This window comes from Dama dama, chromosome 29, assembly GCF_033118175.1.
Source record: "Dama dama isolate Ldn47 chromosome 29, ASM3311817v1, whole genome shotgun sequence".
NCBI classification, from domain to species: domain Eukaryota; kingdom Metazoa; phylum Chordata; class Mammalia; order Artiodactyla; family Cervidae; genus Dama; species Dama dama.
In genome coordinates, this window is record NC_083709.1 from 68,200,010 (window position 1) to 68,228,002 (window position 27,993).

The window sequence follows — 27,993 nt, forward strand, 5'->3', positions numbered from 1 at the left end:
ATGTCCTAGTCAGGTAGAGTTGCTTCAGTTACTCTAGCCAGTTTGGGTTAGTAAACTTGATAATTTAGCTGCTAGCAAGTTCAGAAAATGTATTCTATATCTCAGAAGAACCAAAAGGTTACTTTTTTTGCTCTGTCCCCTCTTCACAGTTTAAGTTCCTCAAGAGCTGTGATCACTTGATGCATTTTATCAGTGTCTTTTTACTACTTACAAATGGCCCAGTCTTCAGGAAACATCTTTAGGAATACATAATGCTCCTTGGTCTTTATCAACCTACTGAATGTGTTCTATAATCTTTGTCATCCAGAAGGCCAATGGATAGGCTTCAGGGGTCTATAACTCTTACCATATATGGATATATTCTCAGGGAGGTCTCTTAAGAACCACTGACCTGGATCATCTGTCAGGCTTCATTTTCACCTCTAAAGGCTTTGCCTAAAATACAAATTTCCTCTCCAACTCCATCACAAACCTCTGCTGTTTTTTTCAAAATCAACAGGTAGTTTTTTGTTTGGCTTCCCAGAAATGATTTTAACAAAGTAAGATCTGGCTAGACTTGGAATCAGAGACCTTCATCATAGTGTTATCTGTAGAACAACAAAAAACTACACCTATCTAAATATCCTATAACATGAAAATGAAATATTATACAATTGTTGAATTTTTAATAGCAATCACAAAATATATTAAATGTTTGAAGTGGACAAGGTATATAATAAAGTGATATATAAAGTATAATCCTGTAGTTCCAATTTGAAAAACATACATTCACATATGGTAGTTGAGAATGTAGGCCAAGTTAATCCATGCCTCAGTTTCTTCAGCTAGAAAGTTAAATGTCTTTGGAGTTACTAAGTGAATCAATCCATGCAAAACACTTGGAACCAATAATTGTTAGCTGCTACATACTCACTAACTAGTGGGATTACAGGTGGTTTTTGTTTGCTTTATATTTTTTTATGTATTCTGCATTTTCTTTGGTGAACATATTTTACTATCAGAAAATAATTTTATCTTAATGCTCACTTCCACTTACAGAAGCTACACTCTAGCAAAGTAAGGGAGTTAACATCAATTAAACCGTAATAGTAACTTTAGTAAACTTTATTGTCAAAAACAAAAACCTACATCATGGCTTCATGATTTTTCTCACCCTTAAGAATCTGGGTGGCAACCAGTAACTTTTTTATAAAAATATTTTATTTAGGACTGTAATAGACAATATGTACATTCACATCTAGTCTCCCGAAGATTTACTGGGGAATTCACCTGAGAAACATCTTTCCCAGGAAACCCTCTCTCTTGGTTCTGCTGACCCATAAAAAAAGCCTACATAGGTCTTCAGCTCTCTGCCAATCTGGAGAAGATTTGTTTTCTTTGATCTGTTGTCATGTGTTCACAAGCTTCTAAAATGTTTGCCAAAATCAGAGTCTGCTGAATGGTTTTTGCCTTAACCCATATTCTTCCATTCATTCCAAATACTATCTCCAGAGGGTAGAGTTTTCCCACTTCTTGTAGGATTTCGCAGTCTGGAGCTAACAGCCTGGTGAGGAAGGGAAACAAAACAAAACTTTATAAAGTGGCAGTGTGTGCCCTGACTTTACTTTAGGGGACTCCTTTTCTGGGCAGTTCTCCACAGTCACTCAGAGTTCTACCAACATCATCGCAACAAGGCACATGAAAACATTTGCTCCCCTTTTTCTTCCAAGAAGCTTTATAACCTACAAGTATACCAGAGGTCACAATGGTGGGCTATCCTCTGCAAAGAAACCAAACTCCCTAGGCCACCAACTTTATATATATAAAAATAGATAAAGTTCTTCCTTTACATTGTCAGAGCACCTTAATTGTAGACTTTAGAACTGTAGCTTTTTTTTATTGTTTCTGGTGCTAAAAGAACACTTTAACCTGTTTTCCTGACCATGTAAATCATTCTTTGGTATTAAATTCAATACTTGGAGAAGAGTCTTGACTCTTTCAAACCACAAAATGCTGCTTGGTTAATAACATGCTTCTTTAAATGTCTTGAACTAATTCTGCAAATCTGCAAAATAAGTAGCAGAGAGAGATATACAAGATAGCTGTGAACCTCAGTAGCTTTAGGAGTAAAGCCCTTTAACAGGGCATAGCTTTGGGTAGGTAAAGATCTAAACCTAACAAAGAGAATCTGCCTTTGGGAACTATTAAAAGGACAGTAAAGCAGGAGCCTTTTGTGAATGTCTGCATAAGTCTGAGGGTCACATCACTCTAGCTTAATTTGGCTCCCATTATAAGAGAAATATGATTTTGTACAATAATAAATTGGATCTGTATTCAAGTGACTTAGAATGGGGAAGGCCAGTTTTCACATTTGGTCTGAATATATATAAGGAACAACTGACCTACCAGCAGAGAAGTCAGTCCAGATTTCAATCAACACAGAAACTATAATGACAAATATGTCTGAATTTTATGTATTCACATTAAGAGGATGGGGCTAAATGCAAGAGTTAACAACTGTGCTAAAATGGATACTGATTTTTAACTTTGAGGAGATACAGCCATTGTTATAGCCAAAGATTAGTCAGCTTTCTAAGAAGGTATGATATAAAAGACAATAGGCAAGCTGGAAAGCATCAGACTTACTTTCTGATTAAGCCCAGAGTCACTTTAAAAAGCAGCCCGTCCTGTCCAATCACACCCATCCCATTGGCTCGTCCACAGCTGTCAATACAGACCATCTCTGGTTCCATATCTTTATTGGCAACCACAAACTGGCCATAGATGAGATCTCCAACCTGCAATGACAATTAAAAAACGTCATTCCTCTCAGCAAACCATGCTATAGGTGCTGCTATTGGCTCTTTTCAATAGGCATCAATACCACTCATCTACAATTCTGTGGCTAAATAGACTACACTCCAGGATTCTCACAGTCCTGCTGGAGTTGGGTCTTAAAAAGAAGGCAGAATTAAAGCATGTACCCTCACGTGACCTTCCTGCACCAGAAAATCCCCAGATTGGGAGCCTCATCAAAGCCAGAGAATACCCACTGGGGTTACACTGTAAACTACAGCAGCCACTACTCACGTGTAGTTATTTAAACTTACATTTAAATTAATTAAAACGATGTACTTAAAATTCAGTTTTTCAGTTGCATCAGCCACATTGCAAATGCTTAACAGCCACGTGTGACTCAGTGGCTTCCACAATACTCAGGGCATGTGTAAATCACTAGCGTCACCGCGGAGTTTTACCGCACAGCCCCGCTTTAGGGAATTACAGAAGAAATCCCTGGCATGCAAATTACTCAAAGCAAAACAGAACACTGGTAATCCACTGACTGTTCTCCATACAAGAATTACTTTAAAAACCTCAACAGCTGAACTTCAAAATGACGAAAACTATGGAGATGGAGAGTAAACTTGTTCATTAAGTACCAACAGCTGTTGGTGACTCAAGGAACTAGAGAAAACAACATTCTCTGCCTTTTAGAAGCATTTAGTTTCAGAGGGCAGTGGGGATATATATGTAAACAAACTTCATTCACAGCTGAATCCAGTAAGTAAGAAAAGTGACTGAAAATCAGGGATGTTTTTACAGAGGGGTAGTGGTGCTCAGCCTGGGTCTTGAAAGACCAGAATGTGTTCCACAGGTTGAGAAGAGGATAAAGCAATCCAGACAGAGGGAACAGCATAAGCCAAGGTACAGGAGCGGGAAGTTATGAATTCAGTGGTGCTCTTAAATAGTTCGGTGTAATTCAGGCAGGGCCACATGGAGCTACAATTATGGATGAGGGAAGACCTCTGGAAATAGTAATATGTAGGCTTTGAAGAACTTTTTCTTTTGAAGAAAAGGGTATGAGAGGCTGTCAGCTCTTAAAAGCCTGGATAAAGGGGCAGAAGTGTACAGGCAGGATGCTACTAAGGAGGTCACTGACTTAAGTCCAGTCAAGAGACAGCCAAGGCCTGAACTTGCAAAGTGGAAATAAAGGGGTGGACACGTGGCAAATCAGAGAGACTTGACACGAGGGATGAGTGAGAAAAGGCAAAGAAACCTCCAAATTTCTGGCTTGGATGGACAGGACGTGTGTGGCCCTCCTACCTGAAAAACCCAAGTTGAAACTTGAAGTAGCAAGACTACTCCTCTGTCAGCTCCAAAATGGGATTGTTGGGAAACAGTGATGTAACTGAAGCTGTGAGATACAAGTCCCAGGACCCACATCCAGGAAAGATGGATGAGTGATATGGCAACTTCCACCACTGTTCCTTCCTTCCTCCCTAAGCCTCTGGCTTACTTCTTTGTCCAGTGTATATGGATGTAACAAATAACAGATATAATCTTTCAACTCAAAAGAGATAAAAACATCCCCCAACATAGCAAATGTAAACTAAATATGTGGCTCTGGTCTCAGAGGTGGAGCATCTGAAAGAACTCTTGAAGCCTGGAGTGATTAGAAAGATGCTCCAAGATATCCAATAGCGCTAGGAAAACGGGACAGTTCCGGTAGCCTTCTGGATGTATGACTGTTTGGGAAATGGATATTTGTTACTTCTGAAACCAAAGGTCCTATTGTTACCTGCACATTAGGTCTGTTTCTTTTAGTTGCACCTTCAAATGCCAAGTAAGACAGAGAAGCTGGCTCACTCCCTCCAACATCAACTTTGAATATGTCTCCAGACTTAGCTGTCACTATGCCAATCACATGGTCTCCTTTCACTGGGACATACTACAAAAGAAAGAATGAGAGAACAACCATAAATGACAATCATTTTTAAGACATCTTCAGCAAGTCCTCAGTTGTTACGTTTGTCATTTAAATATTTAGAAAATATTTTAAAATCTATGTTTACAAATCAACACAAACCTTACAACAAACCTGATCATATGTCACACTCCCTAAAAGAAAACCAATCACATGATAAAACTCTCAGATTTCCAGCTTCTAACAGTGTTCACTTAAGTCTGTATCATCTTATCTCTGGAGAAGGCAATGGCACCCCACTCCAGTCCTCTTGCCTGGAGAATCCCAGGGATGGGGGAGCCTGGTGGGCTGCCATCTATGGGGTCGCATAGAGTCGGACACGACAGAAGCGACTTAGCAGCAGCAGCAGCAGCATCTTATCTCTTCTTTATTATTATCAGAAACTCCCTAGCTTTTGTTTGCAAGAGTCCAGTGATACAGGGGTCCTCACAATCAAGCAAGGCCATTCTGTTGTTAGTTTCTTCCTATGTGAAATGTCTTATTTATTCTAAGAGAACCTGAACTCCCTGCGACATCCATTCATTGAACTTGATTCTTTGGAACTCCGAAAGGCAAGTCTGCTGCTCCCTGACCTATGGGGTTTTGAAGACAATGACCACGGCTCTCAGTCTCTATTCCCTTATGTGCCCTTATATTTCCAGGCTCTTTTTTTATCCTGGTAGCCCGTCTAGGGCCACGTTCCAGCTGTTCACGGTCCCTCTAAAGGAGTTGTAGAAGTAAGTACAAGCCTCCGGTGGCGTTTGGCTAGCCTTATCAGAGGAAGGCTCCAGGGCCCCTTCCATGCTTCCGAAGAGTATCCTCAGCCTTCCCCCGGCCTGACAACCCCTCCAGAATCCCAGCTCACCCGCTTCTGCTGCGAGTCCACCCAGTAAACGCCACCGCCGCTGCCACTGCCGGGTTCCTTGTGACGGAGCCGGCCGCACTTGGTGACCAGCAGTCGGTCGCCGCAGCGCCGCAAGCCTGGGCCGCACACCACGCGTCCCCGGGAGCGCGCTGCGGCGTTTAGGCGCAGCGGTCGCTCCCCTGCACCTCCTGGGCCTTCTCCGTCCTCCTGCTCTGGCAGCAGCAGCTCCTCGCCCGGCAGCACCACTTGATCTAGCACCGTCCGCGCTGCCCGCGCCCTGCAGCCAGCCAGGGACTCCGCGGGAACACCCGCTGCTTCGGCCATCACGGCCGTCACTACACACAGTTTCCGGCTTCCGGCTCCGCGCCCAATCGCCAGCTCGCCCAAGGCTTTCCGTTTCCGGCAGCACAGGCTTGTGGGACTTGAACCTGTTTTCAAAGTCTGCTCGCGGGGTGTCGGCGGGTTCCCTCAAGGTGGCTAGGATTGTGTCTGTAGCTGGTCGCCCATCCAACAGTCTTTTCGCAGGTCCGCAGGAGAAACGCGTAGCTTGAGTCAGTCGCGGAGCCTCCTCTCCCGGTGTCTGAGATGCATAGTGAGATATGAGACGCCGCCACCTTTCGTTTCGTGGAAACCTTGGGAACTGAGCAGGCCTTCGGGGGTTGGTTCTCTCTTCTGACTCTGCCCTCAGAGGGACCGCTAATCTTTTACCAGGAAGAGTATTCGATATTTTCTTTTGCATAGGAAACTTTTATCTATTCACGTTGTGGAAGACCAGAGAAGAATAGAAAGAAGATGAAGAGCATTAGTCTTGCTCCCTGTTTGTCTTTCTGCTAGGCTGTCAGCTAGTTCTCACTTTTTTTTCTAGCGCAGGTCCTGGCACGAAATAAATACCTGGTGAATGAATGAATGAAAATGAATGTTGACATTTTGGAGTGCGTTTCCCTCCCCCCCGAAAATATTTACATATCACATGCATATTTCCGTATAACTGAGCTTCCCCTCCACGGTCTGGGAAAATCAGTAACTGCAGTTAAATTTTTGCTGCTGTTTTCCTTGGAGCACGCTTTAGTTGCCCAGGTGAAGAGCAGCTGAATTGCAAATCAATAGCACATCAGGTCTGCCCTTCTGCCTTTCAAGGCTCTCACTTGAAATCACAGTTTCCTCTGTCAACCGGTACCTCCAATTAGCGTTGGTCAGATTATCCAGTAGGAGTCGAAACTCCTGGGGACTTGGGAGGGCGTGGCCCTGACCGATGGCTTTTAGCTGTCCTCTATTTCTACTGCTCATCTCTTTGAGGTATCTGCTTCCAACCTGAGTCTTTAGATTTTTAGGATTTTAGGCCATCTCTAACATCCCTTCACAATTTTATAAGACGCTGGTGAATCAACTAAATACAATGAAGTGAAAGTGAAAGTCGCCCAGTCGTATCAGACTCTTTGCACCCCAGAGACTATACAGTCCATCAAATTCTCCAGGCCAGAATACTGGAGTGGGTAATTTTTCCCGTCTGCAGGCGATCTTCCCGACCCAGGGGTAGAACCCAGGTCTCCTGCATTGCAGGTGGATTCTTTACCAGCTGAGCCACAAGGGAAGCCCCAAATACAATAATAGAGGCCAACTGAAATGTAACTTTGGTACAGTGGCAAGCATGGGTCTGGAAAAGAACAGTCACCTGAGACTGGAAGCTCAGGCCTGGAGGGCGGGTCGAAGGAGCCTGGAGGGCGGTGCCCTGCACGACACGCTCAGAGGGCGGAGCACGCTGGAGGCATCCTGGTCTGTGTGTCGCGTGCCGCAATGTTGGTGCTCTGCCGTCTCAGCGTCGTGCACGTGGCCGTGGCCGTGGTCGGCGCGGTGGGCAGGCCCCAGGGTGCTGAGGTCCACCCGCGTGAGAGGGTGGAAGCCGATACCGCAACCAAGAGTGCGGAGCCCGGCTCAGAGCCGCGGACCCGGACTCAGGCGGTGCGGGTCGGGTGTGGGGGTCGTTGAGAAGTTCGCTTTTAGAATGGCGCATGCAGCCTTTTTTGGATGTGAAAGTGGCCGCTGCGATTGGGGAATGAAGAGGAGGCCGGGGCCCGTGCGGTCGACGGCGCGCCTTTCAGCGTTGAGGACGCGCTGGCTTTGCGCTGGTGCGTGGGGTCTTCCGGGCCTGTCCACCAGGGTGGATTAGGCCAGCTGCCTGTTTGGGGGACTTGCGGGCCTAGAGCCTGTGCAGCAGGGGTGGTACCGCCCTCGGCTGCCTCTGGGACATACCGCCGCATTTCTTAGCGTTTCCCTCGAGAGAATAACCGAATTGCCCTTCGGAAAGGTTGGTCGAGATCATGGCCTTCTGGACTTCTGCTTAGAAATCTTTGCTACTTGAGAAGCTGGAAAAGTGCTATCTCACGGTTGCTTTTCTTTGTTGACTGGTGAAGTTGGGCGTTTTTTGTAACTTTCAGTCAAGACTAGTTGAGCTTTTGCCCTGGACCAGGAATTGAGCTGGGCAATGAGCCGGAAGCCAGCTGAATCATGGTCCCTGCCCTGGGGGAGATGACTGTCTCCACTTGGAAATACCAAGTGTAACTGACTATAACGACCTGATTAGGGTGTCAGCCCCGAGAGTACAAAAGATGAAACGATTACCTCTATGTGGGAGGAAGGTAGGAGTCAGAACAGATATCCATAAAGAAGTAGAATTTGAATGAATCTTTAAATTTTTTTAGTTCACAGGTTTCTAAAAATTATAAATGAACTGCATGCTAATTTATATACAGAAGTTAATAGGAAAAGAATCCATGGAAGTGTTACTATTTTATTGAAGTAAAGAATTTAAACGAAATGCTCACAATTATCACTACACAAGTGAGAATCTATTTGGTATAAACATTTTTAATCACAAATGATTATGGCTTGTGAAAACTAAAGAGAGCTTTAAAGGGTTTAAGAATAGCAGATGTAAGGAACAGCCATTACTCGTAGTACTTAGCTTACCTAAGTAAAAATCTCTTTCCACTGGCCTGGCCTGATTGAGACTTTGTTGTAGAGGACATTGTCATGGCTTGTTAAATGGCAGGAAGTCATTAGAAATCTGTGCCAGGCTTCCCTGATGGTCCAGTGGTTAGGAATCCAACTTGCAATGCAAGGGACACCTAGTGTAATCCCTGGTCCTGGAAGGTCCCACATGCTGCGGAGCAGCTAAGCCCATGCACCACAACTGCTGAGCAATGCTCTAGAGCCCCATGAGCGGCAACTACGAAGCCCACATACCTAGAGCCGTGCGCCACAAAAGAAGCCACCACAATGAGAAGCCTGAACTCTCCACAACTAGAGAAAGCTCACATGCAGCGAGGAAGACCCACCACAGCCAATAAATAAAGAAATCTGTGCCAGTGGAACTTGCTGGAAATCAGCCCTTCAGAACTTGGTGGCATTTCTAGGATGCGAGGGAAAACTATTCCTGGGGAGGTGTCTCTTGGAAGCATCTGTTATAAAACTGCCTAATAGCATGCTAGGGGAAACTGCGGACTGCTGGGTGATTCCACCCACCAATCAAAACAGGAGCTGATGCTGGAGAAGCTGAGGCACTGCAGGAATATGCCAGAGAGCACAGTGGAGCCACCAGCCAAGTCTCATTCCTTCTGCAGGGCTTCTGCAGGGCATTCTGCCTACAAAGCGTGTCGTCGTGATACATAGCAAAGGAAAAATGTTTTAAAGGCCCAGATCCATGTTCTCAGAGCAGGCAGTGAAGGGGGAGTTTGGAGCTCAGTGGCAAGGCATTGATATCGGCCTGGAGTCTCACGAGAGGTTGTGAGATGAACAAATTCATCAGTAAGAGCAGTAAGATGGAGTCTGCCTGGGCCCAGACGGCTTCACGGATGAGTTCTGCCAAATATTTAAAGAATTAATAGCCATTAATACAAACTCTACCCCAAAAATAGAAGAGGAGGGAACATAGCCTAATTCATTCTATGAAGCCAATATTACCCTAATATCAGAACGAAAGATACCACAAGAAAAGAAAATCATAGATCGGTATTCCTTATGAATATAAACACAAAAATCCTCAACAAAATACTAGCAAACTGAATACAGTAACATATAAAAAGGGTTACATACCATGACCAAATGGTATTTATCCCAGGAATCCTGGTCTTTTAACATCTGAAATCAATCAATATAATATACCATATCAATAAAATAAAATCCATATTATCATCTCAGTAGATGGATGAAAAGCATGTGGAAAAGTCCAACATCCTGTTATGATAAAAAAACAATAAACTGAAATTAGAAAGGAACCACCTAAACCTAATCAAGAACATTTATAGAAAAACCCACAGCTAACATCATAATTAACGGTGAAAGAATGAAAGCTCTCTCCCTAGGGTCAAGAACAAGACAAGGAAGTCTGCTCCCTTCACTTCTATTCAGCATTGTATTCAAGATTTTATCCTGGGCAGTTTGGCAAGAAAAATAAAAGGCATCTAGATTGGAAAGAAAGAAGTAAAACTTGCAGGTGCTATGATCTGGTATATATAAAATTCTAAGGAATCTATTTTACAATAGCAAAGAGAATTAAACATTTGGGAATAAATTTAACAAAAGAAACCACCTTAAAACCTTGGGAACTACAAACACTGTTGAAAGAACTTAAAGATCTAGATAATTGGAAAGGTACCCTCATGTTCATGGATCAGAAGAATTAGTGATAAACAGATTTAAAGCAGTCCCTGTCAAAATCTCTAATGTCTTCATTGCAAAATTTGAAAAATGGATCCTAAAACTCATATAGAAATGCAAGGGACCTAGAGAAGCACTGCACACACACACCCCCACCAAAAAAACACTGAAAAAGAATGAAGTTGAGGGAATTATACTTCTGCTTTCAAGATTTACTACAAAGCTTACAGTAATTAAGATAGCCAGAGGTATAAGCATAGATGTAGATAAGCAGAATACAATTGAGAATACAGAGGTAAACCCTCACAATTGTGGTCAATTGGTTTTTGACAAGGGTGCCAAGACAATTCACTGGGGGAAGAAAAATCTTCCAGTACTATTGTCCCAAGTAGTGTTGGGACAACTGGATATCTACATGCAAAAGAAAGAGGCTGCATCTGTCTCTGTTGAAACTACCAAATTTATACACACCCCTAGGATGCAGAAACTGGTATATCAAAGTCATCGCATGAAGGAGTTTCTGTACCTGTGAAGGAGTTTTATACCAGAAAGAGCCCCATTGCCTTACTCTTGTCAGATAATTCTCCAGCTTTATTAATACTTTTTATCATATATCCCTGCAGGAACTACTTAGTTTACTTTTGCTCTAGGCTAAAAACAATATATTTGAGGAAAAACATGGTTCCCACCCTTGAAAATGTGTGTCTCACTTCTAATTTTCCTTTAAATAATGTAGATGACGAGTTCTAAAAGTCTACAAGGTTTTCAAAGGAAAAAAACAGTGGTGGCTGACAGGGGTAGGGGGAAGGGGAGTTAAAGAGTTTCAGTATGGGAAGATGAGAAAAGTTCCTCTAGTCCCTATCCCAAGAGGCAACCACCTCTCCTCCTGTACATTTAGGTCAGACTCTAGGCATTACTTAGTTATCAGAGTCTTAAAACAACTATGGCAAAAACAAAACAAAACTAAGGCAGGGTACAGAAGTTTGCTCTTCTTCCATTCTGGCAAAACCTTTTTCAAATCTCACTCTAAAACTAAACATGACATTTTATACCCCCCGTACATATAGGATTTTAAAACTGCTATACGGGCTATAAACTTCATGCACTTCAAATATACAATTAAGTTCGTTTTAGTGAATGTATCAGTACTGCAGCCATCACCAAAATCCAGTTTTAGATCACCTCAGTCACCCTAAAAAGATCCCTCATGTCCATTTGTGATCAACATCTTTCCTACCCCAGGCCCACACAGCCACTAACCTACTTTCTGTCTCTCTAGCCTTTTCTGGACACTTTACATAGATGGAATCATACAACATGTAGTTTGTGTCTGGGTTTTTTTGCTTAGCATGATGTTATTTAGGTTCATCTATGTTTGTAGATCACTTCATGGGAAATAGACGGGGAAACAGTGGAAACCGTCAGACTTTATTTTTTTGGGGAAACAGTGGAGACAGTGTCAGACTTTATTTTTTGGGGCTCCAAAATCACAGCAGATGGTGACTGCAGCCATGAAATTAAGACGCTTAATCCTTGGAAGGAAAGTTATGACCAACCTAGATAGCATATTTAAAAGCAGAGACATTACTTTGCCAACAAAGGTCCTTCTAGTCAAGGCTATGGTTTTTCCAGTAGTCATGTATGGATGTGAGAGTTGGACTGTAAAGAAAGCTGAGCGCTGAAAAATTGATGCTTTTGAACTGTGGTGTTGGAGAAGACTCTTGAGAGTCCCTTGGACTGCAAGAGTCCCTTGGACTCCAAGCAGTCCATCCTAAAGGAGATCAGTCCTGAGTGTTCATTGGGAGGACTGATGCTGAAGCTGAAACTCCAATACTTTGGCCACCTCATGCGAAGAGTTGACTCATTGGAAAAGACCCTGATGCTGGGAGGGATTGGGGGCAGGAGGAGAAGGGGATGACAGAGGATGAGATGGCTGGATGGCATCACCGACTCGATGGACACGAGTTTGAGTAAACTCCGGGAGTTGGTGATGGACAGGGAGGCCTGGCGTGCTGCGATTCATGGGGTCACAAAGAGTCGGACACGACTGAGCGACTGAACTGAACTGACGTTTGTAGAATGTATTAATAGTTCATTGCTTTTTATTTCTGTATAGTATTCTACTGGGTTTGTCAAAAAGTTTGTCCAGGTTTTTCTGTAATATCTTACGGAAAATTCCAAATAAACTTTTTTTTGCCAACCCAGTATTTCATGGATACACTACGTTTTGTTTCTCCATTTACAAGTTGAAGGCCATTGGGGTTGTTTTCACTTTTTGACTGTTATGAATAATATTGTTAGCATTTGCATACAAGCCTTTGTGGATGTATGAGTTCATTTCTCACGGATTTAGTACTTAAAATAGGAATTGCTGGGCTTGTGATAAATTTATATTTAACTTTTTAAGAAACTGCCAAACTTTTCTAACGATGCTGAGCATTTTACATTTCTCCCACCAGTATATAAAAGTCCTAGTTTCTCCACATCCTCACTAATACTGGTTATTGTCTTTTTGATTAAAGTGGGTGTGAAGTATTAATTCATTGTGGTTTTATTTTTAATTTCCCAAATAAGTAATAATGTTGAGCATCTTTTCATGTACTAAATGACCATTTGTATGACTAATCTGGTGAAATGTCTATTTACATCTTTTACCCACTATTAAAATGTGTTATTTGCTGTCTTATTGAATTATAAAATATTTAAAAATATATTCTGGGTACAAATCCCTTATCAGGTACATGATTTGCAAATATTTTTTATTGGTCTGTGGATTGTCTATTCATCTTTGTAATGGTGTCTTTTGAAGCATGTTTTAAATTTTGATGATGTCCAGTGTACCGATTTTTTTCTTTTTGGATTGTGCTGTATTGGTTCCAAATCGGGAAAGGAGTATGTCAAGGCTGTATATTGTCACCCTGCTTATTTAACTTCTATGCAGAGTACATCATGAGAAACGCTGGGCTGGATGAAGCACAAGCTGGAATCAAGATTGCCGGGAGAAATATCAATAACCTCAGATATGCAGATGACACATATTAAAAAGCAGAGACATTACTTTACCAACAAAGGTCTGTCTAGTCAAAGCTATGGTTTTTCTAGTAGTCATGTATGGATGTGAGAGTTGGACTATAAAGAAAGCTGAGTGCTGAAGAATTGATGGTTTTAAACTGTGTGTTGGAAAAGACTCTTGAGAGTCCCTTGTACTGCAAGGAGATCAAATCAGTCCATCCTAAAGGATATCAGTCCTGAATATTCATTTGAAGGACTGATGCTGAAGCTGAAACTCCAGTACTTTGGCTACGTGATGCAAAGAACCAACTCACTGGAAAAGATCCTGATGCTGGGAAAGATTGAAGGCAGGAGGAGAAGGGGACGACAGAGGATGAAATGGTTGGATGGCATCATTGACGCATGGACATGAGTTTGAGTAAGCTGTGGGAGTTGGTAATGGACAGGGAGGCCTGGCATGCTGCTGTCCATGGGGTTGCAAAGAGTCAGACACGACTGAGCGACTGAACTGAAGTATAACCACTGGTAGTGGAACCCTGATGCTGGGAAAGATTGAAGGCAAAAGGAGAAGGCTGTGGCAGAGGATGAGATGGTTAGCATCGTCAACTCAATGGATGTGAATTTGAGCAAACTCCGGGAGATAGTGGAGGACGGGGAGCCTGGCGTGCTGTAGTCCATGGAGTCACAAAGAGTCAGAAACAACTTAGCGACTGACCAACAACAACAAAATGGAACCCAGTATCTATATTTTAGAATCATGAGGTATCTGATATTTTTACAAAATTAAAAGAACTTTTAACCTGTAGTTCACCAATAACAGCTGTCATTTTATACTCATCTAATGTCAAGTACTGTGCCTGTGTACATACCTCAGACGGTTTCATCAATTGGCTTTTTACGTTAGCAGATGTAAGCTTACATTTTACAGACTTTTAAAAAATATGTATTTGTCCCACAGGTTTTTAAAAAATAATTATCATTTTAAATTTGTTTTGTTATGGAAGATTCCAAACATAAAAGTTGGCAGGCGACTGTAGTCAACTTCCATGTAGCCAAAATAGAGCCCCAGTGGCCAACAGTCCTGCCACATCTGTGCTCATGGAAAAACAGTTGAGTCAACATTTAATAATCAGGCAGTTTTACCTGAAAATTTCTGATGAGCTAATCCAGAACACCCAGTATGAATTCAAAGATTGGAAAGAATAATATCACCTGTAGGTTGTTTTTATTTCAGTGTAGTATCAAACTGGCAGACAAGCAGGGCAAAGAGTCAAGGACACAGAATCACAGACTCAAGGACATAGCTGCCCCCCACCCCCACTTCCACAGAGATGTGCCCACAGTTCACAGGCGGCTGTGCCGGGGGAGAAGTCCAGCATCTGGGGCTTAGTGCCCTGTGAAACTGGAAGACGGAGCTGGCCGTGTTTTCTGGTTTTACCCACAGTCACAGGAGGTGCCTCCTTGCTGTGCTAGGTACGTAGTCCTAGGTCTTATTTCTTGCTGCATCATCAAGCAGACAGCAGGCCTTACTCTGAACTTCAATTTCCAGCTTCTCCTGAAAAAGATGTGTCAGTACTGATCTTGAACTCATTCATGGTAGCTGAGGTCCAGTGTGCCCCAATGGAGGAATGTACCGTGGTGACATTTCATTTAAAGTTCAGAGGACAATACCTATAAAGCTCCTACCAATAAGCCTGGTGAAGTACGAATGGAAGTTGTTCTCTTTGAATAGTATTCTGGTTATCCAAGGTTCAGAATGAAAATTTTGAAAGTGTTTCGGGGAACAGGAGGACAAGGCCTGACATTTATAGATTAGTTTGGATTTAGGGATTAAAAAAAAAAAGGTAGTAGTTGTCCTTGTTGATGAGCTTGTATATACAACACAACATAAAGATTATGAGTGAGGACTTGGGAGGTAGACTGCCTGGGGTTGAATCCTGCTCTGTGACTTGTAGACTCTTGTGAATTATCTTTCCTGTGCCTATTTTGAGATGGCACAGAGAAGGAGAAATGTTTTCTCATTTCTAAAATAAGAACAAGAACAGCACCAACATATCTTGAGTTAATATATAGATAAAGCAGCCAGGATAATATTAGGCATGTATCAAGCATTTTATGAGTGTTTACTTTTTGTTTATTTTTAAAACAAGCTTATGTGATAGGAGCTCTTAACTTCCGATGCCATTGTCTTCTTTGGGTTAGAGAAGGTTCATCAATTGAGAAGACATGTTTGCTTTCTTCTTGTCATTCTGGTTCTTCTTGGCAATGCATGAGTCCTGTCTCAAGTATTTTAAAAGCAAGCATCATGTTACATGTAAACTGAAACCAAGAGGTCATTTTGGTACCTCAGAGGACCTCTGCAGCCAGACCCTGGGAACTGTGTCACGAACAAGTCTGTTACTCAGTCCTGCTTCTTGTCTGTCTGCATCTCCTCCTACCACCAGTGTTCTTCCTGACCCTCTGTCCTGAGTCTTTTCCCCCTCTCATAGCTGCCGTTTACTCCTGATTTCTCTCTCGCTCCTTTGGTGCACAGATGACCAGCATGACCCCAGTGGCCTGGCTTTACCTCATGACTTTTCAGTTCCAACTCTCATTGCCCCCTAGCTCACTTCTGATTTCCCAGTTCAGATCCCAGAGAGTATGAATCTATGTGGGCAGAGCTTTTTGGCCTAGCAGCCTCATGGACCAGTGGCCAGTCTGTGGCCCGGATACTCAGATACTTGCCCCACCCTAGCTAATTGGTAGGGAAAACTAAGGTAGAAAAGCTACAGTTTCACAGCCTAGGCCTTCCCTTTTAGTCAGATGTATATGCTGGCACATAGGTGAGGTGCCAGATGTGAAAGGCAGGCAGGTAGGCTGCTGCATACAGTAGACAGAACCCATCAGGGGTCCCCAGAGGATGTGAAGTTGCTAAGTCGCTTCAGTTGTGTCTGACTCTGTGCAACCCCATGGACTGTAGCATGCCAGGCTCCTCTGTCTATGGCATTCTCCAGGCAAGAATACTGTGTGGGTTGCCATTTCCTTCTCCAGAGGACCTTCCTGACCCAGGGATCAAACCTTAAGTCTCCTGTATTGGCAGGTGGGTTCTGTGAAGGGAGTTGTCCAAATCTTTTCTGTGGGTCTCATATTGAATATGTAAGCAAATGTCAATTGATAGATCCATAATGTACCCAATATACTTTAATCACACCTTTATTTTAAACCTGTAACACTTTATTTAATACACAGTATTTACTAAGTGCAAGGCTCTGTTTTAAGAGCTTTGTGTGTATTAACTCATTAAATCCTCATAACAGCTCTATGAGTTGGTTTTATTATAATTCATACTTTATAGATGAAGAAATGGAGGGACAGAAGTAGCGTGCCTCTGATCACATAACACATAAGTAGCAGAGTCACGATTTGGACCCAGGCAGTTGGGCTTCAGACAGCCCTATATTATACTGTCTTTCACATTTGGATTCTGACCAGACTGAGTTTTCTAGGAAAGCATAATCTTGTTTTCTTGCATCCATTTTAGAACCTTGTATGGTAAAATGTATGAACAGGCTACCCATTACAAAAGACCTAAATAGACATTTCTCCAAAGAAGACATACAGATGGTCAATAGGCACATGAGAAGATGCTCAAAATCTCTAATTATTAGAGAAATGCAAATCAAAACTCTAGTGAGGTACCACCTCACACCAGTCAGAATGGCCATCATTAAAAAGTCTACAAATAGCAAATGCTAGAGAGGATGTGGAGAAAAGGGAACCCTCCTACACTGTTGGTGGGAATGTAAGTTGGTGCAGCCGCTGTGGAAAATAGGATGGAGATTCCTTGGAAAACTAAATATAGAATTACCATATGATTGAGCAATCCCACTCCTGGGCATACATCCAGATAAAAGTGCAATTCAAAAAAATACATGCATCCTTATGTTTATAGTAGTACTACTCACAGTAGCCAAGATGTGGGAATGTCCACTGAGAGGTGAGTGGATAAAGAAGATGTGGTACATATATACAGTGGAATACCACTCGGTCATTAAAAAGAAAAAAATAATGCCACTTGCAGCAACTAGAGATTATCATTCTAAGCGAAGTAAGTCAGAAAGAGAAGCCAAATACCGTATGATAGCACTTAGAGGGGAATCTAAAATATGACACAAATGAACCCATCTGGAAACAGAATCATGGACATAGAGAACAGACTGGTGGTTGCCATGGGGAAGGGGATTGAGGGAGGGATGCAGTGGGAAGCTGCAGTTAGTAGATACAGACTTTTATATATAGAAAGGATAAACAACAGGGTCCTACTGTATAGTGCAGGGAACTATATTCAGTATCTTATGATAAACCATAATGGAAAAGAACATTAAAAATAGAGTGTGTATATATGTATGTATGTATGTATACATGTATGTGTGTATAACTGAATCACTCTGATGTTCAGCTGTAATTATCCCGACATTGTAAATCAACTATAATTGTTTTAATGTTAAAAAAAAAATGAGGTTGCCCTTTTAGATTTATGTTGGTTTTTTGCAGTTTTCATTTAGAATAAATGTAAAATTGTTAGTTTTCTATATTTTTTAGTTAGATTCTTTTTTAAGAGACAGGATTGTAAAGTGGGAATAATGAAGACTTTGGAGTCAGATGGACCTGAATTTTATCTCTGTGTGACCTAATCCATCTGATCCTTAGATTTCGTATCTGTAAAGTACAGGATTGCTGGGAGTTTTGGGGAGTGTGTGCAGAAGATCTGACACATACTAGGTGCTCATTATATGACAGTTAAATTATCATTGCTATTGACAGCAGATGGTATATATAAATCCCGGCCATCATTTGGTAGCCTTAAGAGGCTTCAGAGAAATCTTCATGGCGTTAAAGAACTCCAGGAGGTTTTATTGTTCTTAGGTGGTATCTGAGCTGGGCTTTAAGGCAAGCATTGTATATGTTATTTGGACCATCATGCCCTCAATACCCTCTTCTCATGTCTGACATTATCAATGGATTACAGCATTATTTCTTGTTGAGCTCAGAGTCCTTTTCATAATTGCTCCAGAATTGCTTGTAATTAATGGGAATTGACCCAGGAGGCACCATCTTTTCTTTAAGTCCAGATACACAAACAAGCTATCCAAGCCATGCCTTTGGTGGCCCACTCCAATCCTGCCTTTGCTTCCTTTCAGTCTGGTCTTCGCCTTGTGACCAACAGGTTTTGGGAAAAGTTGCCTCTGGTGACCCTGAACTTGCGCCTTTATGAGTCTCAGCAGCAGGAAGAGAAGTGCAAACCCATCAGCCGTTACCCCGTTCCCTACGAAAAGGACCTGCCTTTTGACGTTTGAGAGCTCATGGAGGAGATGGAAAAGAAGGAGAGACGCTCGCCTCATGCAGAGAGCCACAGCCAGCGCAGACCTTTGCTGGCTGGAGGGTAACCCCTGGGGCTGGTTGCTGCGGTCCGCCCAGGTCCCCACTGGGGGCAAGCCCTTCCTTCGGGGTTCCCAGGCAGGAGAACATGCACTTTTTCCTCTCGTCTTAGGCACAGCCTTTTAAGTTCTGGGAGTCTGTCACTCAGTTCTCTGCCCACTGTGTCTGAGCTGTGTTCCGTAGTTCCCTTTAGCGCTGAAATATGGTGTGGAGATAGAACCATGAGATGCGTGCCAGATGCTTCAATAAATGTGAGCGGTACCTTGTTCCTTTCTGCAATTATGTACTGAAAAATTAGAAAAATAAGCAAAAAATTCAAAAATAAAAATTCCACCAAAGTCAGCCACTCGTAGCACTTCTCCTTCCCTATTTTTTAAAAATAAGTATACATGTAATTTTTTAAATGAGATCAGGTTAACATGAACATTTTTCTAGGTTAACACATCATGTTTAATGGCTGCATGATGTAGCACTGTATAATAGAGATGTTTTAATTTATTTCAGCAATCTCCCAAACTTGGATATTTGTGACTTGTAACAGGTGTTTATACAGGTGTCTTTTTGAACATCCCAGAATTGTTTCTTGAGGATACTTTTTATTTATTTATTTAAAATGTTTTATTTATTTGTTTCTGGCTGTGCTGGGTTTTGTGTTGCGCATGCAGACTTTTTCTCCAGTTGGGCTACGCACGCAGGCTTCTCACTGCAGCGGCTTCTCGTGTGGAACAGGGGCTCTAGTGCACAGGCTTCAGTAGTTGTAGTTCACAGGCTTAGCTGCCCTGAGGCCTGTGGGTTCTTTCACGACCAGGGATCGAACCTGTGTCCCCTGCACTGGCAGACAGATTCTTAACCACTGGGCCACCAGGGAAGTCCAAGGTATTTTTAAAGTTGGTGCTTTATATTGTCAAATTATAAAACCCTTGTCTGGATATAGAGGTTTACTCTAAACTTTTGTTTTTGAAACTTGGTGCTGAAACCTTGTGGATTTTTTTTTTTTTCCAGACAGAATTTTGTATGTAAATCCATTTATATATAGAGAGAGAAACCCAGCTGCTCTGGTGGGAAAGGTTTGGAGCCCCCAGCCTCTCTCTCAGTAGCTGTCTATGCCTCCTCACATCATCACCTCTTCCCCAGCTCCTGCCCCGGCAGACATAAATGGTTCTTTTTACCATGTCTTCTAGATCAGTAATGAACTTTAGCATCTATTATCAGTTAGAGTGCTTTCAGCTACAGGTAACAAAAAGCCCAGTTCAGCTGATACAACAGCAAGGACAGTTCGGTGCCTTGTATACCAGTAGCTCCAGACACAGGGTGATTCCTGCATTGTTAATTCAGTGGCTCAGCGATATCAAGGATCAAGTTCTTGGCCTTTTTTAGCTCTGACTTCCTTGAAATGATAACTCTGTGCTCAGACTTGTGATCTCCTGGTCCCTGGGTATAACAGCAGCAAACATTACATCCTTGCACAGCTCCTAGAATGGATGTGGAGGTCACACCCTTTCCTCATATTCCTTTTGGGGAGAGAAGGCACCCAGCTGATTTCCCTTCATTTCTCATTGGGCATAATGGTGTCACATGCCCATTCCTAGGCCAATCACTGACAAGTAGAATAGAATCACTATAATTGGTTTAGATCAATCAGGATTCACCCAGTGGGGTTGGGGAAGGGTTTAACCTTCCCTGGAGCCCATGGCAATCTGATATCTGAACAACATCCAGTATCCACTGTCAAGGGAAGAGGGAAGAAATGGCTCCTGGGTAGCAGTCAATAGTTGTCTGCCATAGCATCCCATTGGCATACATACTGAGGGACTTCCCTGGTGGTCCAGTGGCTAAGACTACACTCCCAACGCACGGGGCCTGGGTTCCATCCCTGGTCAGGGAGCTAGAGCCCACATGCTACAACTAAGAGTTCACATGCCACAACTAGATCCTGCGTGCTGCATCTAAGCCATTGAGCCACAGCCAAGATCAGAGATCCCATGTGCCACAAAGACCCAGAGCAACCAAATAAATAAGTAAATAAATATCTTTTTTTAAAAAGAAAAGAAAACAGACTGAAAACCCAATGTCAAAATCACAGACCTGCCTTTTAGATTTGTTTTGGCCTTGCGCAAGTCACTCAACCTCTCTGGGCCTTAGTTTCGTTATCTGTAAACTGGGATAATGATCCTTGCCTTACCTACCTTAGAGAGTTGTGGAGAAGAAAAAATGAGATTGGATGTATGAAAGAACTTTACAGAGTACTTCTAATATCAAGTCTTGTTACTGATTTATTTCTTAGAAATAAATGAGCACCACCAGCCCCTCTGTGAGCAGCAGGGTAATAAGTATAGCCTAAATTCTAAGAAGTATCATTTAGTTTACATACAACTCTCTAAATTTTATAAAATACCTTACTAAAAAGAAATTACATATGCCTTTAGAAGTAACCCTTACAATCCCCTAAAACGTGAAAGAATGTGTGGGTTGTGCTTTGACACAAGGCTGTGGCCTTCTTAAGACTGCATCTGGCATTCAGCAGACAGTGTGGGAACTACCAGTTACTATTTGCCAATCCCGTTCTTAGTTGTCATTTTACATTTCCCTGTTTCTCTCCTTCCCTGTAGACAGGATTTTTACCAAATGTATTTAAAGTGTTTTCTCACCGGCCACTGGAATTCAGAGCCTTCTTTGCTTATTACAATATCATCTGTAACAAGAAAACAGGTAAGTGGGGGGCAGGGGGAAGTGCTAAGTCATCTTTAGATAAGATCCAGGTGCCTGCTTGCTAGAGTTCATTCCCACATAGTCCCAGATTACTGTGGAGCTAGGGAGAAGCTCAGAAGGACTGGAGCTGGCAGAGACATTGTCTGGATTCTGATGCTGAGGTCTGAATGTTACTTGATGGTTATAGGTATAGAACGGAAATAAGTTAGATGATAACTCTGGCTCGACTTTCTTTGTGCTCAAAGACCCTCTCTGGCTCCCTCCAACACCCTGGATAAGGGTCAGGGACTTTAGATCGGTAATCATGGATTTCTTGCTTAGGATTCAGGTTAGGCTGCTGTTGCTCAGACCAAAGACACATGGGTTTAAACAAGGTATTTTTTTCTCTCTGTCGCTCCTATAGTCTCATGTGAGCTTCTGAGGGGCAGTGTAGTGTTGTTTGCCATCTGGAATTTCCCTTGCTTACCTGCTCATGTGGATTTACCACTACTACCTGCAGAAAAAGACAGAAGGGTATGTGTGGACACATAGCCCTTCTTTTATGGTCATGACATGGAAGCCACACCCATCAGTTCCTTTCACCTCCCATTGGCTAGACCTGTATCACATCTAGCTGCAAGGGAGGCTCTGTGGCCATGTGCCCAGATAAAACTAAGGGATTTTATTATTAAAGGAAGAGTGAGCAGCAGAGATGGGAGGCAGCCTGTCACCATGACTCTCTATGGCCTGATGCCAGCCTGCCTCCCAGCCTCATTTCCTTCAGCCTCTCTTTATGTTCTGTCCATTCAAGTCAAAGTGAACTGTGAAGTCTGCTTTACTCTCCCAAGCACTCCAGCCTCCTCTTTAATTTGGATCACACTTGACTGTGCCTCTGGGCTGCCTTGTCTCCTATGCATGCTTTGTGAGTCTGAACTTTCCATCAGAGTCCATCTCACCCGCCTTCACTTATGAGGGACTCTTCCAACTCTGAACTCCCACGGCCTCCCTCGTCGGTCCTTTTCCAATGGCATGCAGAGTCCTGTCTGCTGTATCTTCCACAACTGCCTCAGCCTCTCCATCCTAGAGGGAAGAGACAGGTCCCATGTTCAAATCTGATTCTACCATAAATCATGATGTGAGCTTCAGCAGAGTATTTAAATGTCTCAGTGCCTTGGTTTTCTTACTAGTAAAATGGTATTAATACCTCCTCTGCAGAGCTGTTGTTGTGAAGATTATCTAAAGTTCCCAGATGGTACCAGCTACCAAAGTAGATTCTCCCCTTCTCTGCCCTTCTCTATCTAGAAGTAGCATGGCCCTTGAGGTTGGAAAATGTCTTTTTTTTTTTTAAACCCCCTTTTCAAAAAGTGTCTAGTATCTGATGGGCCTCAGAAAATACTTCTTGAATTAGTAATTCATTCACATATTTTCTGAGCAACTACTATATCTGTTAGGCATTCCTCTGGGTATACAGTGGTGAACAAATCAGAAAAATACATAGACTTGCAAGCATATTTCAGAGAGGAGAAAACAGTGAACGACTAGATAAAAGAAAAAGTTGACTTGAGAAAGTGTTCAGTATTGTGAAGAAAATAAAATAGGTTAGCTCACAGCACAGGACCGGGAATGAATAAGTGAGCAGGTAGGCGGGCAACTTGCTAAAATATGGCCGAGCCTGTTTAGGTTCTTCTGGGCTGCTCTTCAGGCTTATGGCAGCTCTGCTGTCTTCTCCCTCCCCAGGCCAGCTCAGCAGAGCTGACAAGGAGCTCATCATTTTGGTGACCAGCCTGGCCAACAGGTGCTCATATAGCGTGGTTGTCCACAGTGCCCGGTACAGGGTCTTCTCGAAGAACCTAGTGCTGTCTGACCAGTTGAGCGCCCACCTCCCCGTGCCAGTTTCCCATTCCTGTGCCCACCTGCTTCTGTGTGCACGTGATGTTTGGGACGAGGGGATAGCTAAGCTCTAGCCTTGTGCCAGACCTGACATTCTCTTAAATGCACACAACTCCCTAAGTTGAACCTTATTATAACCCTTTTACCTTTGAGGTTCAGACCTGGAATTAATGTGGGGTGCACAACTAAAACGGCAGAGTCCACTTTCAAAGCTTACACTCTCTCGGCTACACTGTATAGTATGCATTTTCCAGTATGAATTTAGTCTATGCGTGCATGGCCAGTTGCTTCAGTCATGTCTGACTCTCTGTGACTGTGGACTGCAACCCAGCAGGCTCCTCAGCCCATGGAATTCTTTAGGCACGACTACTGGAATGGGATGCCATGCCCTCCTCCAGGGGATCTTCCCCACCAGGGATTGAACCCGTGTCTCCTGCATCACAGGCAGATTCTTTACTGTCTGAGCCACCAGGGAAGCCCTTGTGAGTTTAGTCTATCCCCTAGTTATTCCTAATGGGCCCCAAACAGTTTCTTTTTTTAAAAAATTAATTTATTTATTTTAATTGGAGGCTGGTTACTTTACAGTATTGTAGTGGTTTTGCCATACATTGACATGAATCAGCCATAGGTGTACATGTGTTCCCCATCCTGAACCCCCCTCCCGCCACCCTCCCCACCCCATCCTTCGGGATCATCCTGGTACACTGGCCCTGAGCGCCCTGCCTCATGCATTGAACCTGAGCTGGCGATTTAAGATTTCTTTTACTTCGTACAGCGGGCCCCAGGCTTGGGCTTGTCAGTCTCCCATTCTGGAACTGCCCCCACCTGCTCTTCCCCACCAAGACTGGCTGTGAAATGGGTCTCAACCCCCCAGCCAGCAGCTTACTCTTGTTTCATCCAGAGTCAGGCTGTTTTGAGTGTCAGCGCTCGTGCTAATTCTTCCCAGAGAAATGAACCAAGGATAAAGACACAGTAAACATGGGTTTGTCACCAAGCTTACAAAACCCTACTCATCCCTACAGTGAAATTCCTGATCTTCTGAGCCAGATGTTTCTTCAGAAACAGATGTTCTGTTCTCTGCATTTATTCCTGAGGGAGGGTCATCAGTCTTCTCCTATCCTCCAGCCTTCCTTCCTGACCCCACCTGAGTGGAGACCTTGAAAATTGTTCCGAAGGCCTCAGTTGCCAGCCAAAAGCTAAACAACACAGGTACATCATCACCTTTGCCCTTCTCAGAGCCGCCTGCTTATTCACCAGAACTTTGCTCATCCAGGACCAGTCTCAAACATAGTCTAATGATCATAGGATGTACTATCACACCATGGTTTGCCAGCTGTTCTTTCCAATTTTTAGGTCGTTAATGTGTGTGTGTGTGTGTGCGCGCGTGTTAGTCACTCAGTTGTGTCCGACTCTTTGTGATCCCATGGGCTGTAGCTCACCAGACTCCTCTGTTCATGGAATTTTCCAGACAAGAAAACTAGAGTGGGTTGCCATTCTCTTCTCCTGACCCAGGGATTGAAACTTAGGTTTCCGGCATTGCAGGCAGATTCTTTACCGTCTGAGCCACCAGGGAAACCCCAGGTTGCTAATGGTTTCCAGTATTTTGCTTTAGCAAGGGTAATGATTATCAGTATACTCATTGGAATCAAATACACTTGGATTCATATCCCAGCTCTGCCACTCTCTAGCTGTGTGACCTTGGGAAAGTGTGAACTCTCTGAGCTTCAGTTTCTTTGCCAGTAAAATTGGGAGTGACTAATAAAAAACATTACTTCCTAGGATTTTTATAAGAATTACATGAGATAATGAATACGAAGCATTGAGCACATTCTTAGCACATAGTCATTGCTTAAGTATCAGCTATTAATTTTGCAAATTAATAGCTGATAGTTATTTGCGATTCAGTGGGGACAAAGGGATAATTATCTGAGCTTCACTTTTTTCATACAAAAAGGTTGATATTTGTGGGCCCTTATGTATTAAGAGTCTCTGAATCTTGGTTCTGAGGTTTTTGATGCTATGGGTGTTCAGAGGAGAAAGAAGTAGTTGGAGTGAACAAAGATTTCCTGGCAGAGCTAGAGTTCCAGGTTTGTGTTATATTGAACTTGACCAAGATACTTCCTGTCTGTAAAGTTTATTTTGGCCTCACTTCACGTCTTTAATCTTAGGTTTTTTCATTAATGCTTCTTTTGTTAGACCATGTGTTTTATTGGCTATGTTGTGATGGACAGAGATTCTGCCTCTAACTGTGTTTTCTTACAGGTCTATATCAACTGGAGAAAGTCTGACCTCCCTGCCCGGGAAAAGGCAATGCTGGAATTTGCACTTTATATTTCCCAAGCTGATGACCATTTCAAAAAGCTCGAGGCGCATGGCTTCAACCAGGAAGATGCCTGGGATATAGCTGCAATTTCAGCTTTTTATGCCATGTCCAACCGCCTTGCTCATTTTGTCAATCTTGTTCCCAACAAAGAATTCTATTTGATGGGCAGAACCAATTATGTCAAAGAGATCAGGAGTGAACCTGCTGCTCCTAAAATATAAAAACCTGAACAGAAAGGCCAGTGTTTACATTTCTAGCACATTTCCTTATAAGACACCAGTTGAGAAGTAATTTTTAAAAAAATATTTAGTCAACGGATAGGGAAGAAAGTAAACAAATTTGTTCTCTGCCTCCTTGATGAGAGTGATGTGTTTTTGCTTTTTTTACTTTGTTGTGATTGGAAAGGCGCATCAGGATTGGAAAAGAGTATTGGGGCAAAGGATTTCAGAAGATGCTTCAGGCATTTCTATTGAATTGATATCTGTGAATTTCAGCAGTTGAAGTTGAACATTTTTTAGTTTTAAAAAAAATAGCATCGCATAGAAATTGGTCTGTAGACTGCAGTTTGAAATAAATTTCTTGTTAACACAGTGGTGTCTGGTGGGCTCTGAAAGGCAGTGGGTAAACAGAGGCAGGCACAGATTTTTTCTGTCTTTAGTGCCTTCTCTGGTAACCTCTAGTGATTTTTATTTTTTTCACTGAGAGGTTTTAAAATAATTGTGAAACATTTTAAGTAGAAGTGTAAGAAAAAACCCCCAAACCTGACATTACTAAATGATATAGTTCATGGAGTTCTCTAGGCCAGAATACTGGAGTGGGTAGCCTTTTCCTTCTCCAGGGGATCTTCCCAACCCAGGGATCGAACCCAGGTCTCCTGCATTGCAGGCAGATTCTTTACCAGCTGAGCCACCAGGGAAGCCCCAAGGCCTGGAAGGGTTGTCCTTTCTTATACCTACTTCTTCTTATACCTCAAGGTTCCCTTCCTTGCAGACTGTCCTCTCCCCAAGAAACACCCCAGTTCTAGTTAAGCTTTTTCTGCAAATGAATTCTATGTATTTATCTTCAGCAGCACTAGTGAAGGATCTTGCATCTCTTACGCTCTCTATGCCCTGCTTGGCAGATGTAAGCAGGATTGACCCTGGGCTCTGTCGCTTGTAAGGTTGAATTGATTCCGATTTCGGCTCCTCTCAGTGACTCCTGGCTGGGTATATGCTTCTTGCAGAGACGAAGGCTTTGGTAAAGGCTTGACCTAGTAGGTAAAGTTGCTGGTAACTGGGCAGAGGTCCAGGGCAGCAGTAAGCCCCAGGCGCTGTGCCAACCAGGGCTTTCTAGTGCAGAAGTTAACCTGAGCCCCTAGATTCCCAGGCTGAGTAGGCAGTACACCATGCTGCTTACTGTGTGAGCAGCACATAAGATGGTCATTTCTTACCTTCGTTGGTCTCAGTGTAAAGTAGAGATGATTATGCACACAGTATCCAATCATATTCAGCCTCTTGGACTCACCAGTCAGACCCTGTCATCCCCAAAGACACAGTGTGGTCACTGATAACCACATACGGACAATAGCGCACGCAGTTCCCGGATGCTAGCGCTACCGCATGCAGCCTAGGCCCTGGGCATCCTCACTATCGCACACACACAGTAGCTCTAGACCTCCAACCCTGCCCTCTGTGGCACCCCTAGTCGAACGGTGTCGCCGCTTTCTTGGTCCCCGGCGGATGATACCGAGAGGCGGCGCGGGTTTCCCAGCCGGAGAGGTTAGGCGGCCGCACGCCGGAAGTGGCGGCTGGAGCGGGAGTACTGAGGTGTTGGCCGGCTGGGCAGCGGCCGGGAGCCGGGGGCGGGGGCGTGGGCGTTGGTCATGTTTCCCCTCGGGCTCCGTAGCCCCGGAGGGGACAGGGCGGCTGGAGCCGGGGCCGAGGAGCCGGCACCCTACGGGAGAGAGGCGGCTACTACCAGGCCGCTCCCTTCCCCGCCCTCGCCACTACAGCCTGGGGCTGACGCAGCCCCTCCCCCGTCGCCCGGCGGGAGCCCTCTCAGTCCCTGCGCCCCTTCGCAGCCCCCCGGCGGGCGCGCGCGAGAGCTCGGGCCGCCCGGAGCCCTCGAGTCCTCAGCCGCTTCCGCTAAAGGAGATCCTTCACCGCCTTCCCCGCCACGCCGGCCACCCGGGCCTGACTGCAGGGCCGGGAGCCGTGGCCAGCCCTGCCTCAGAGCCCGCCTGGGCGGCCCTGGCGCCCGGCTCTTCGGGTGGCTGAGAGAGCGCAGCCTGGGCCGTGGGCTGTTTGTGGACCCGGCGCGGGACAATTTCCGCACCATGACTAACCTCTATGGTTCCATCCATCCCGCGGATTCGGTGTACCTCAGCACCCGCACCCACGGGGCAGTCTTCAACCTCGAGTACTCGCCCGACGGGTAAGC

The 27,993-nt window shown here is 43.8% G+C and overlaps 2 protein-coding genes and 1 long non-coding RNA gene across 7 annotated transcripts in view; 1 reads left to right on the forward strand and 2 right to left on the reverse strand.

Moving 5' to 3' along the window:
• Positions 1-1,075: 1,075 nt before the first annotated feature.
• Positions 1,076-5,944, reverse strand: EXOSC3 (exosome component 3). Its single transcript, XM_061132676.1, has 4 exons — positions 5,589-5,944; positions 4,559-4,708; positions 2,626-2,777; positions 1,076-1,543 (listed from the first exon to the last, which is right to left on the reverse strand). The coding sequence occupies exons 1-4, from the start codon at positions 5,910-5,912 to the stop codon at positions 1,342-1,344; spliced, it is 828 nt and encodes a 275-aa protein (XP_060988659.1). The 5' UTR covers positions 5,913-5,944; the 3' UTR covers positions 1,076-1,341.
• A 2,453-nt stretch (positions 5,945-8,397) lies between these two features.
• Positions 8,398-27,982, reverse strand: LOC133048852 (uncharacterized). Of its 2 annotated transcripts, none has more exons than XR_009691136.1 (4): positions 27,899-27,982; positions 22,319-22,442; positions 21,323-21,366; positions 8,398-9,725 (listed from the first exon to the last, which is right to left on the reverse strand). It is a non-coding gene; the product is annotated as an uncharacterized LOC133048852 (long non-coding RNA). The 2 variants fall into 2 exon arrangements; XR_009691135.1 differs by lacking the exon at positions 8,398-9,725 and adding an exon at positions 18,129-18,960.
• The window catches only part of DCAF10 (DDB1 and CUL4 associated factor 10), a 53,955-nt gene continuing 53,087 nt past the window's right edge, over positions 27,126-27,993 (forward strand). Inside the window, exon 1 of one of the 4 annotated variants that reach the window (XM_061132665.1) lies at positions 27,126-27,987. In XM_061132665.1, coding sequence (XP_060988648.1) covers positions 27,437-27,987 — 551 coding nt within the window. In that variant the 5' untranslated portion in view covers positions 27,126-27,436. The remainder of the gene's footprint in view (positions 27,988-27,993) is intronic. The other 3 variants (XM_061132666.1, XR_009691134.1, XM_061132664.1) reach the window with 3 other exon arrangements.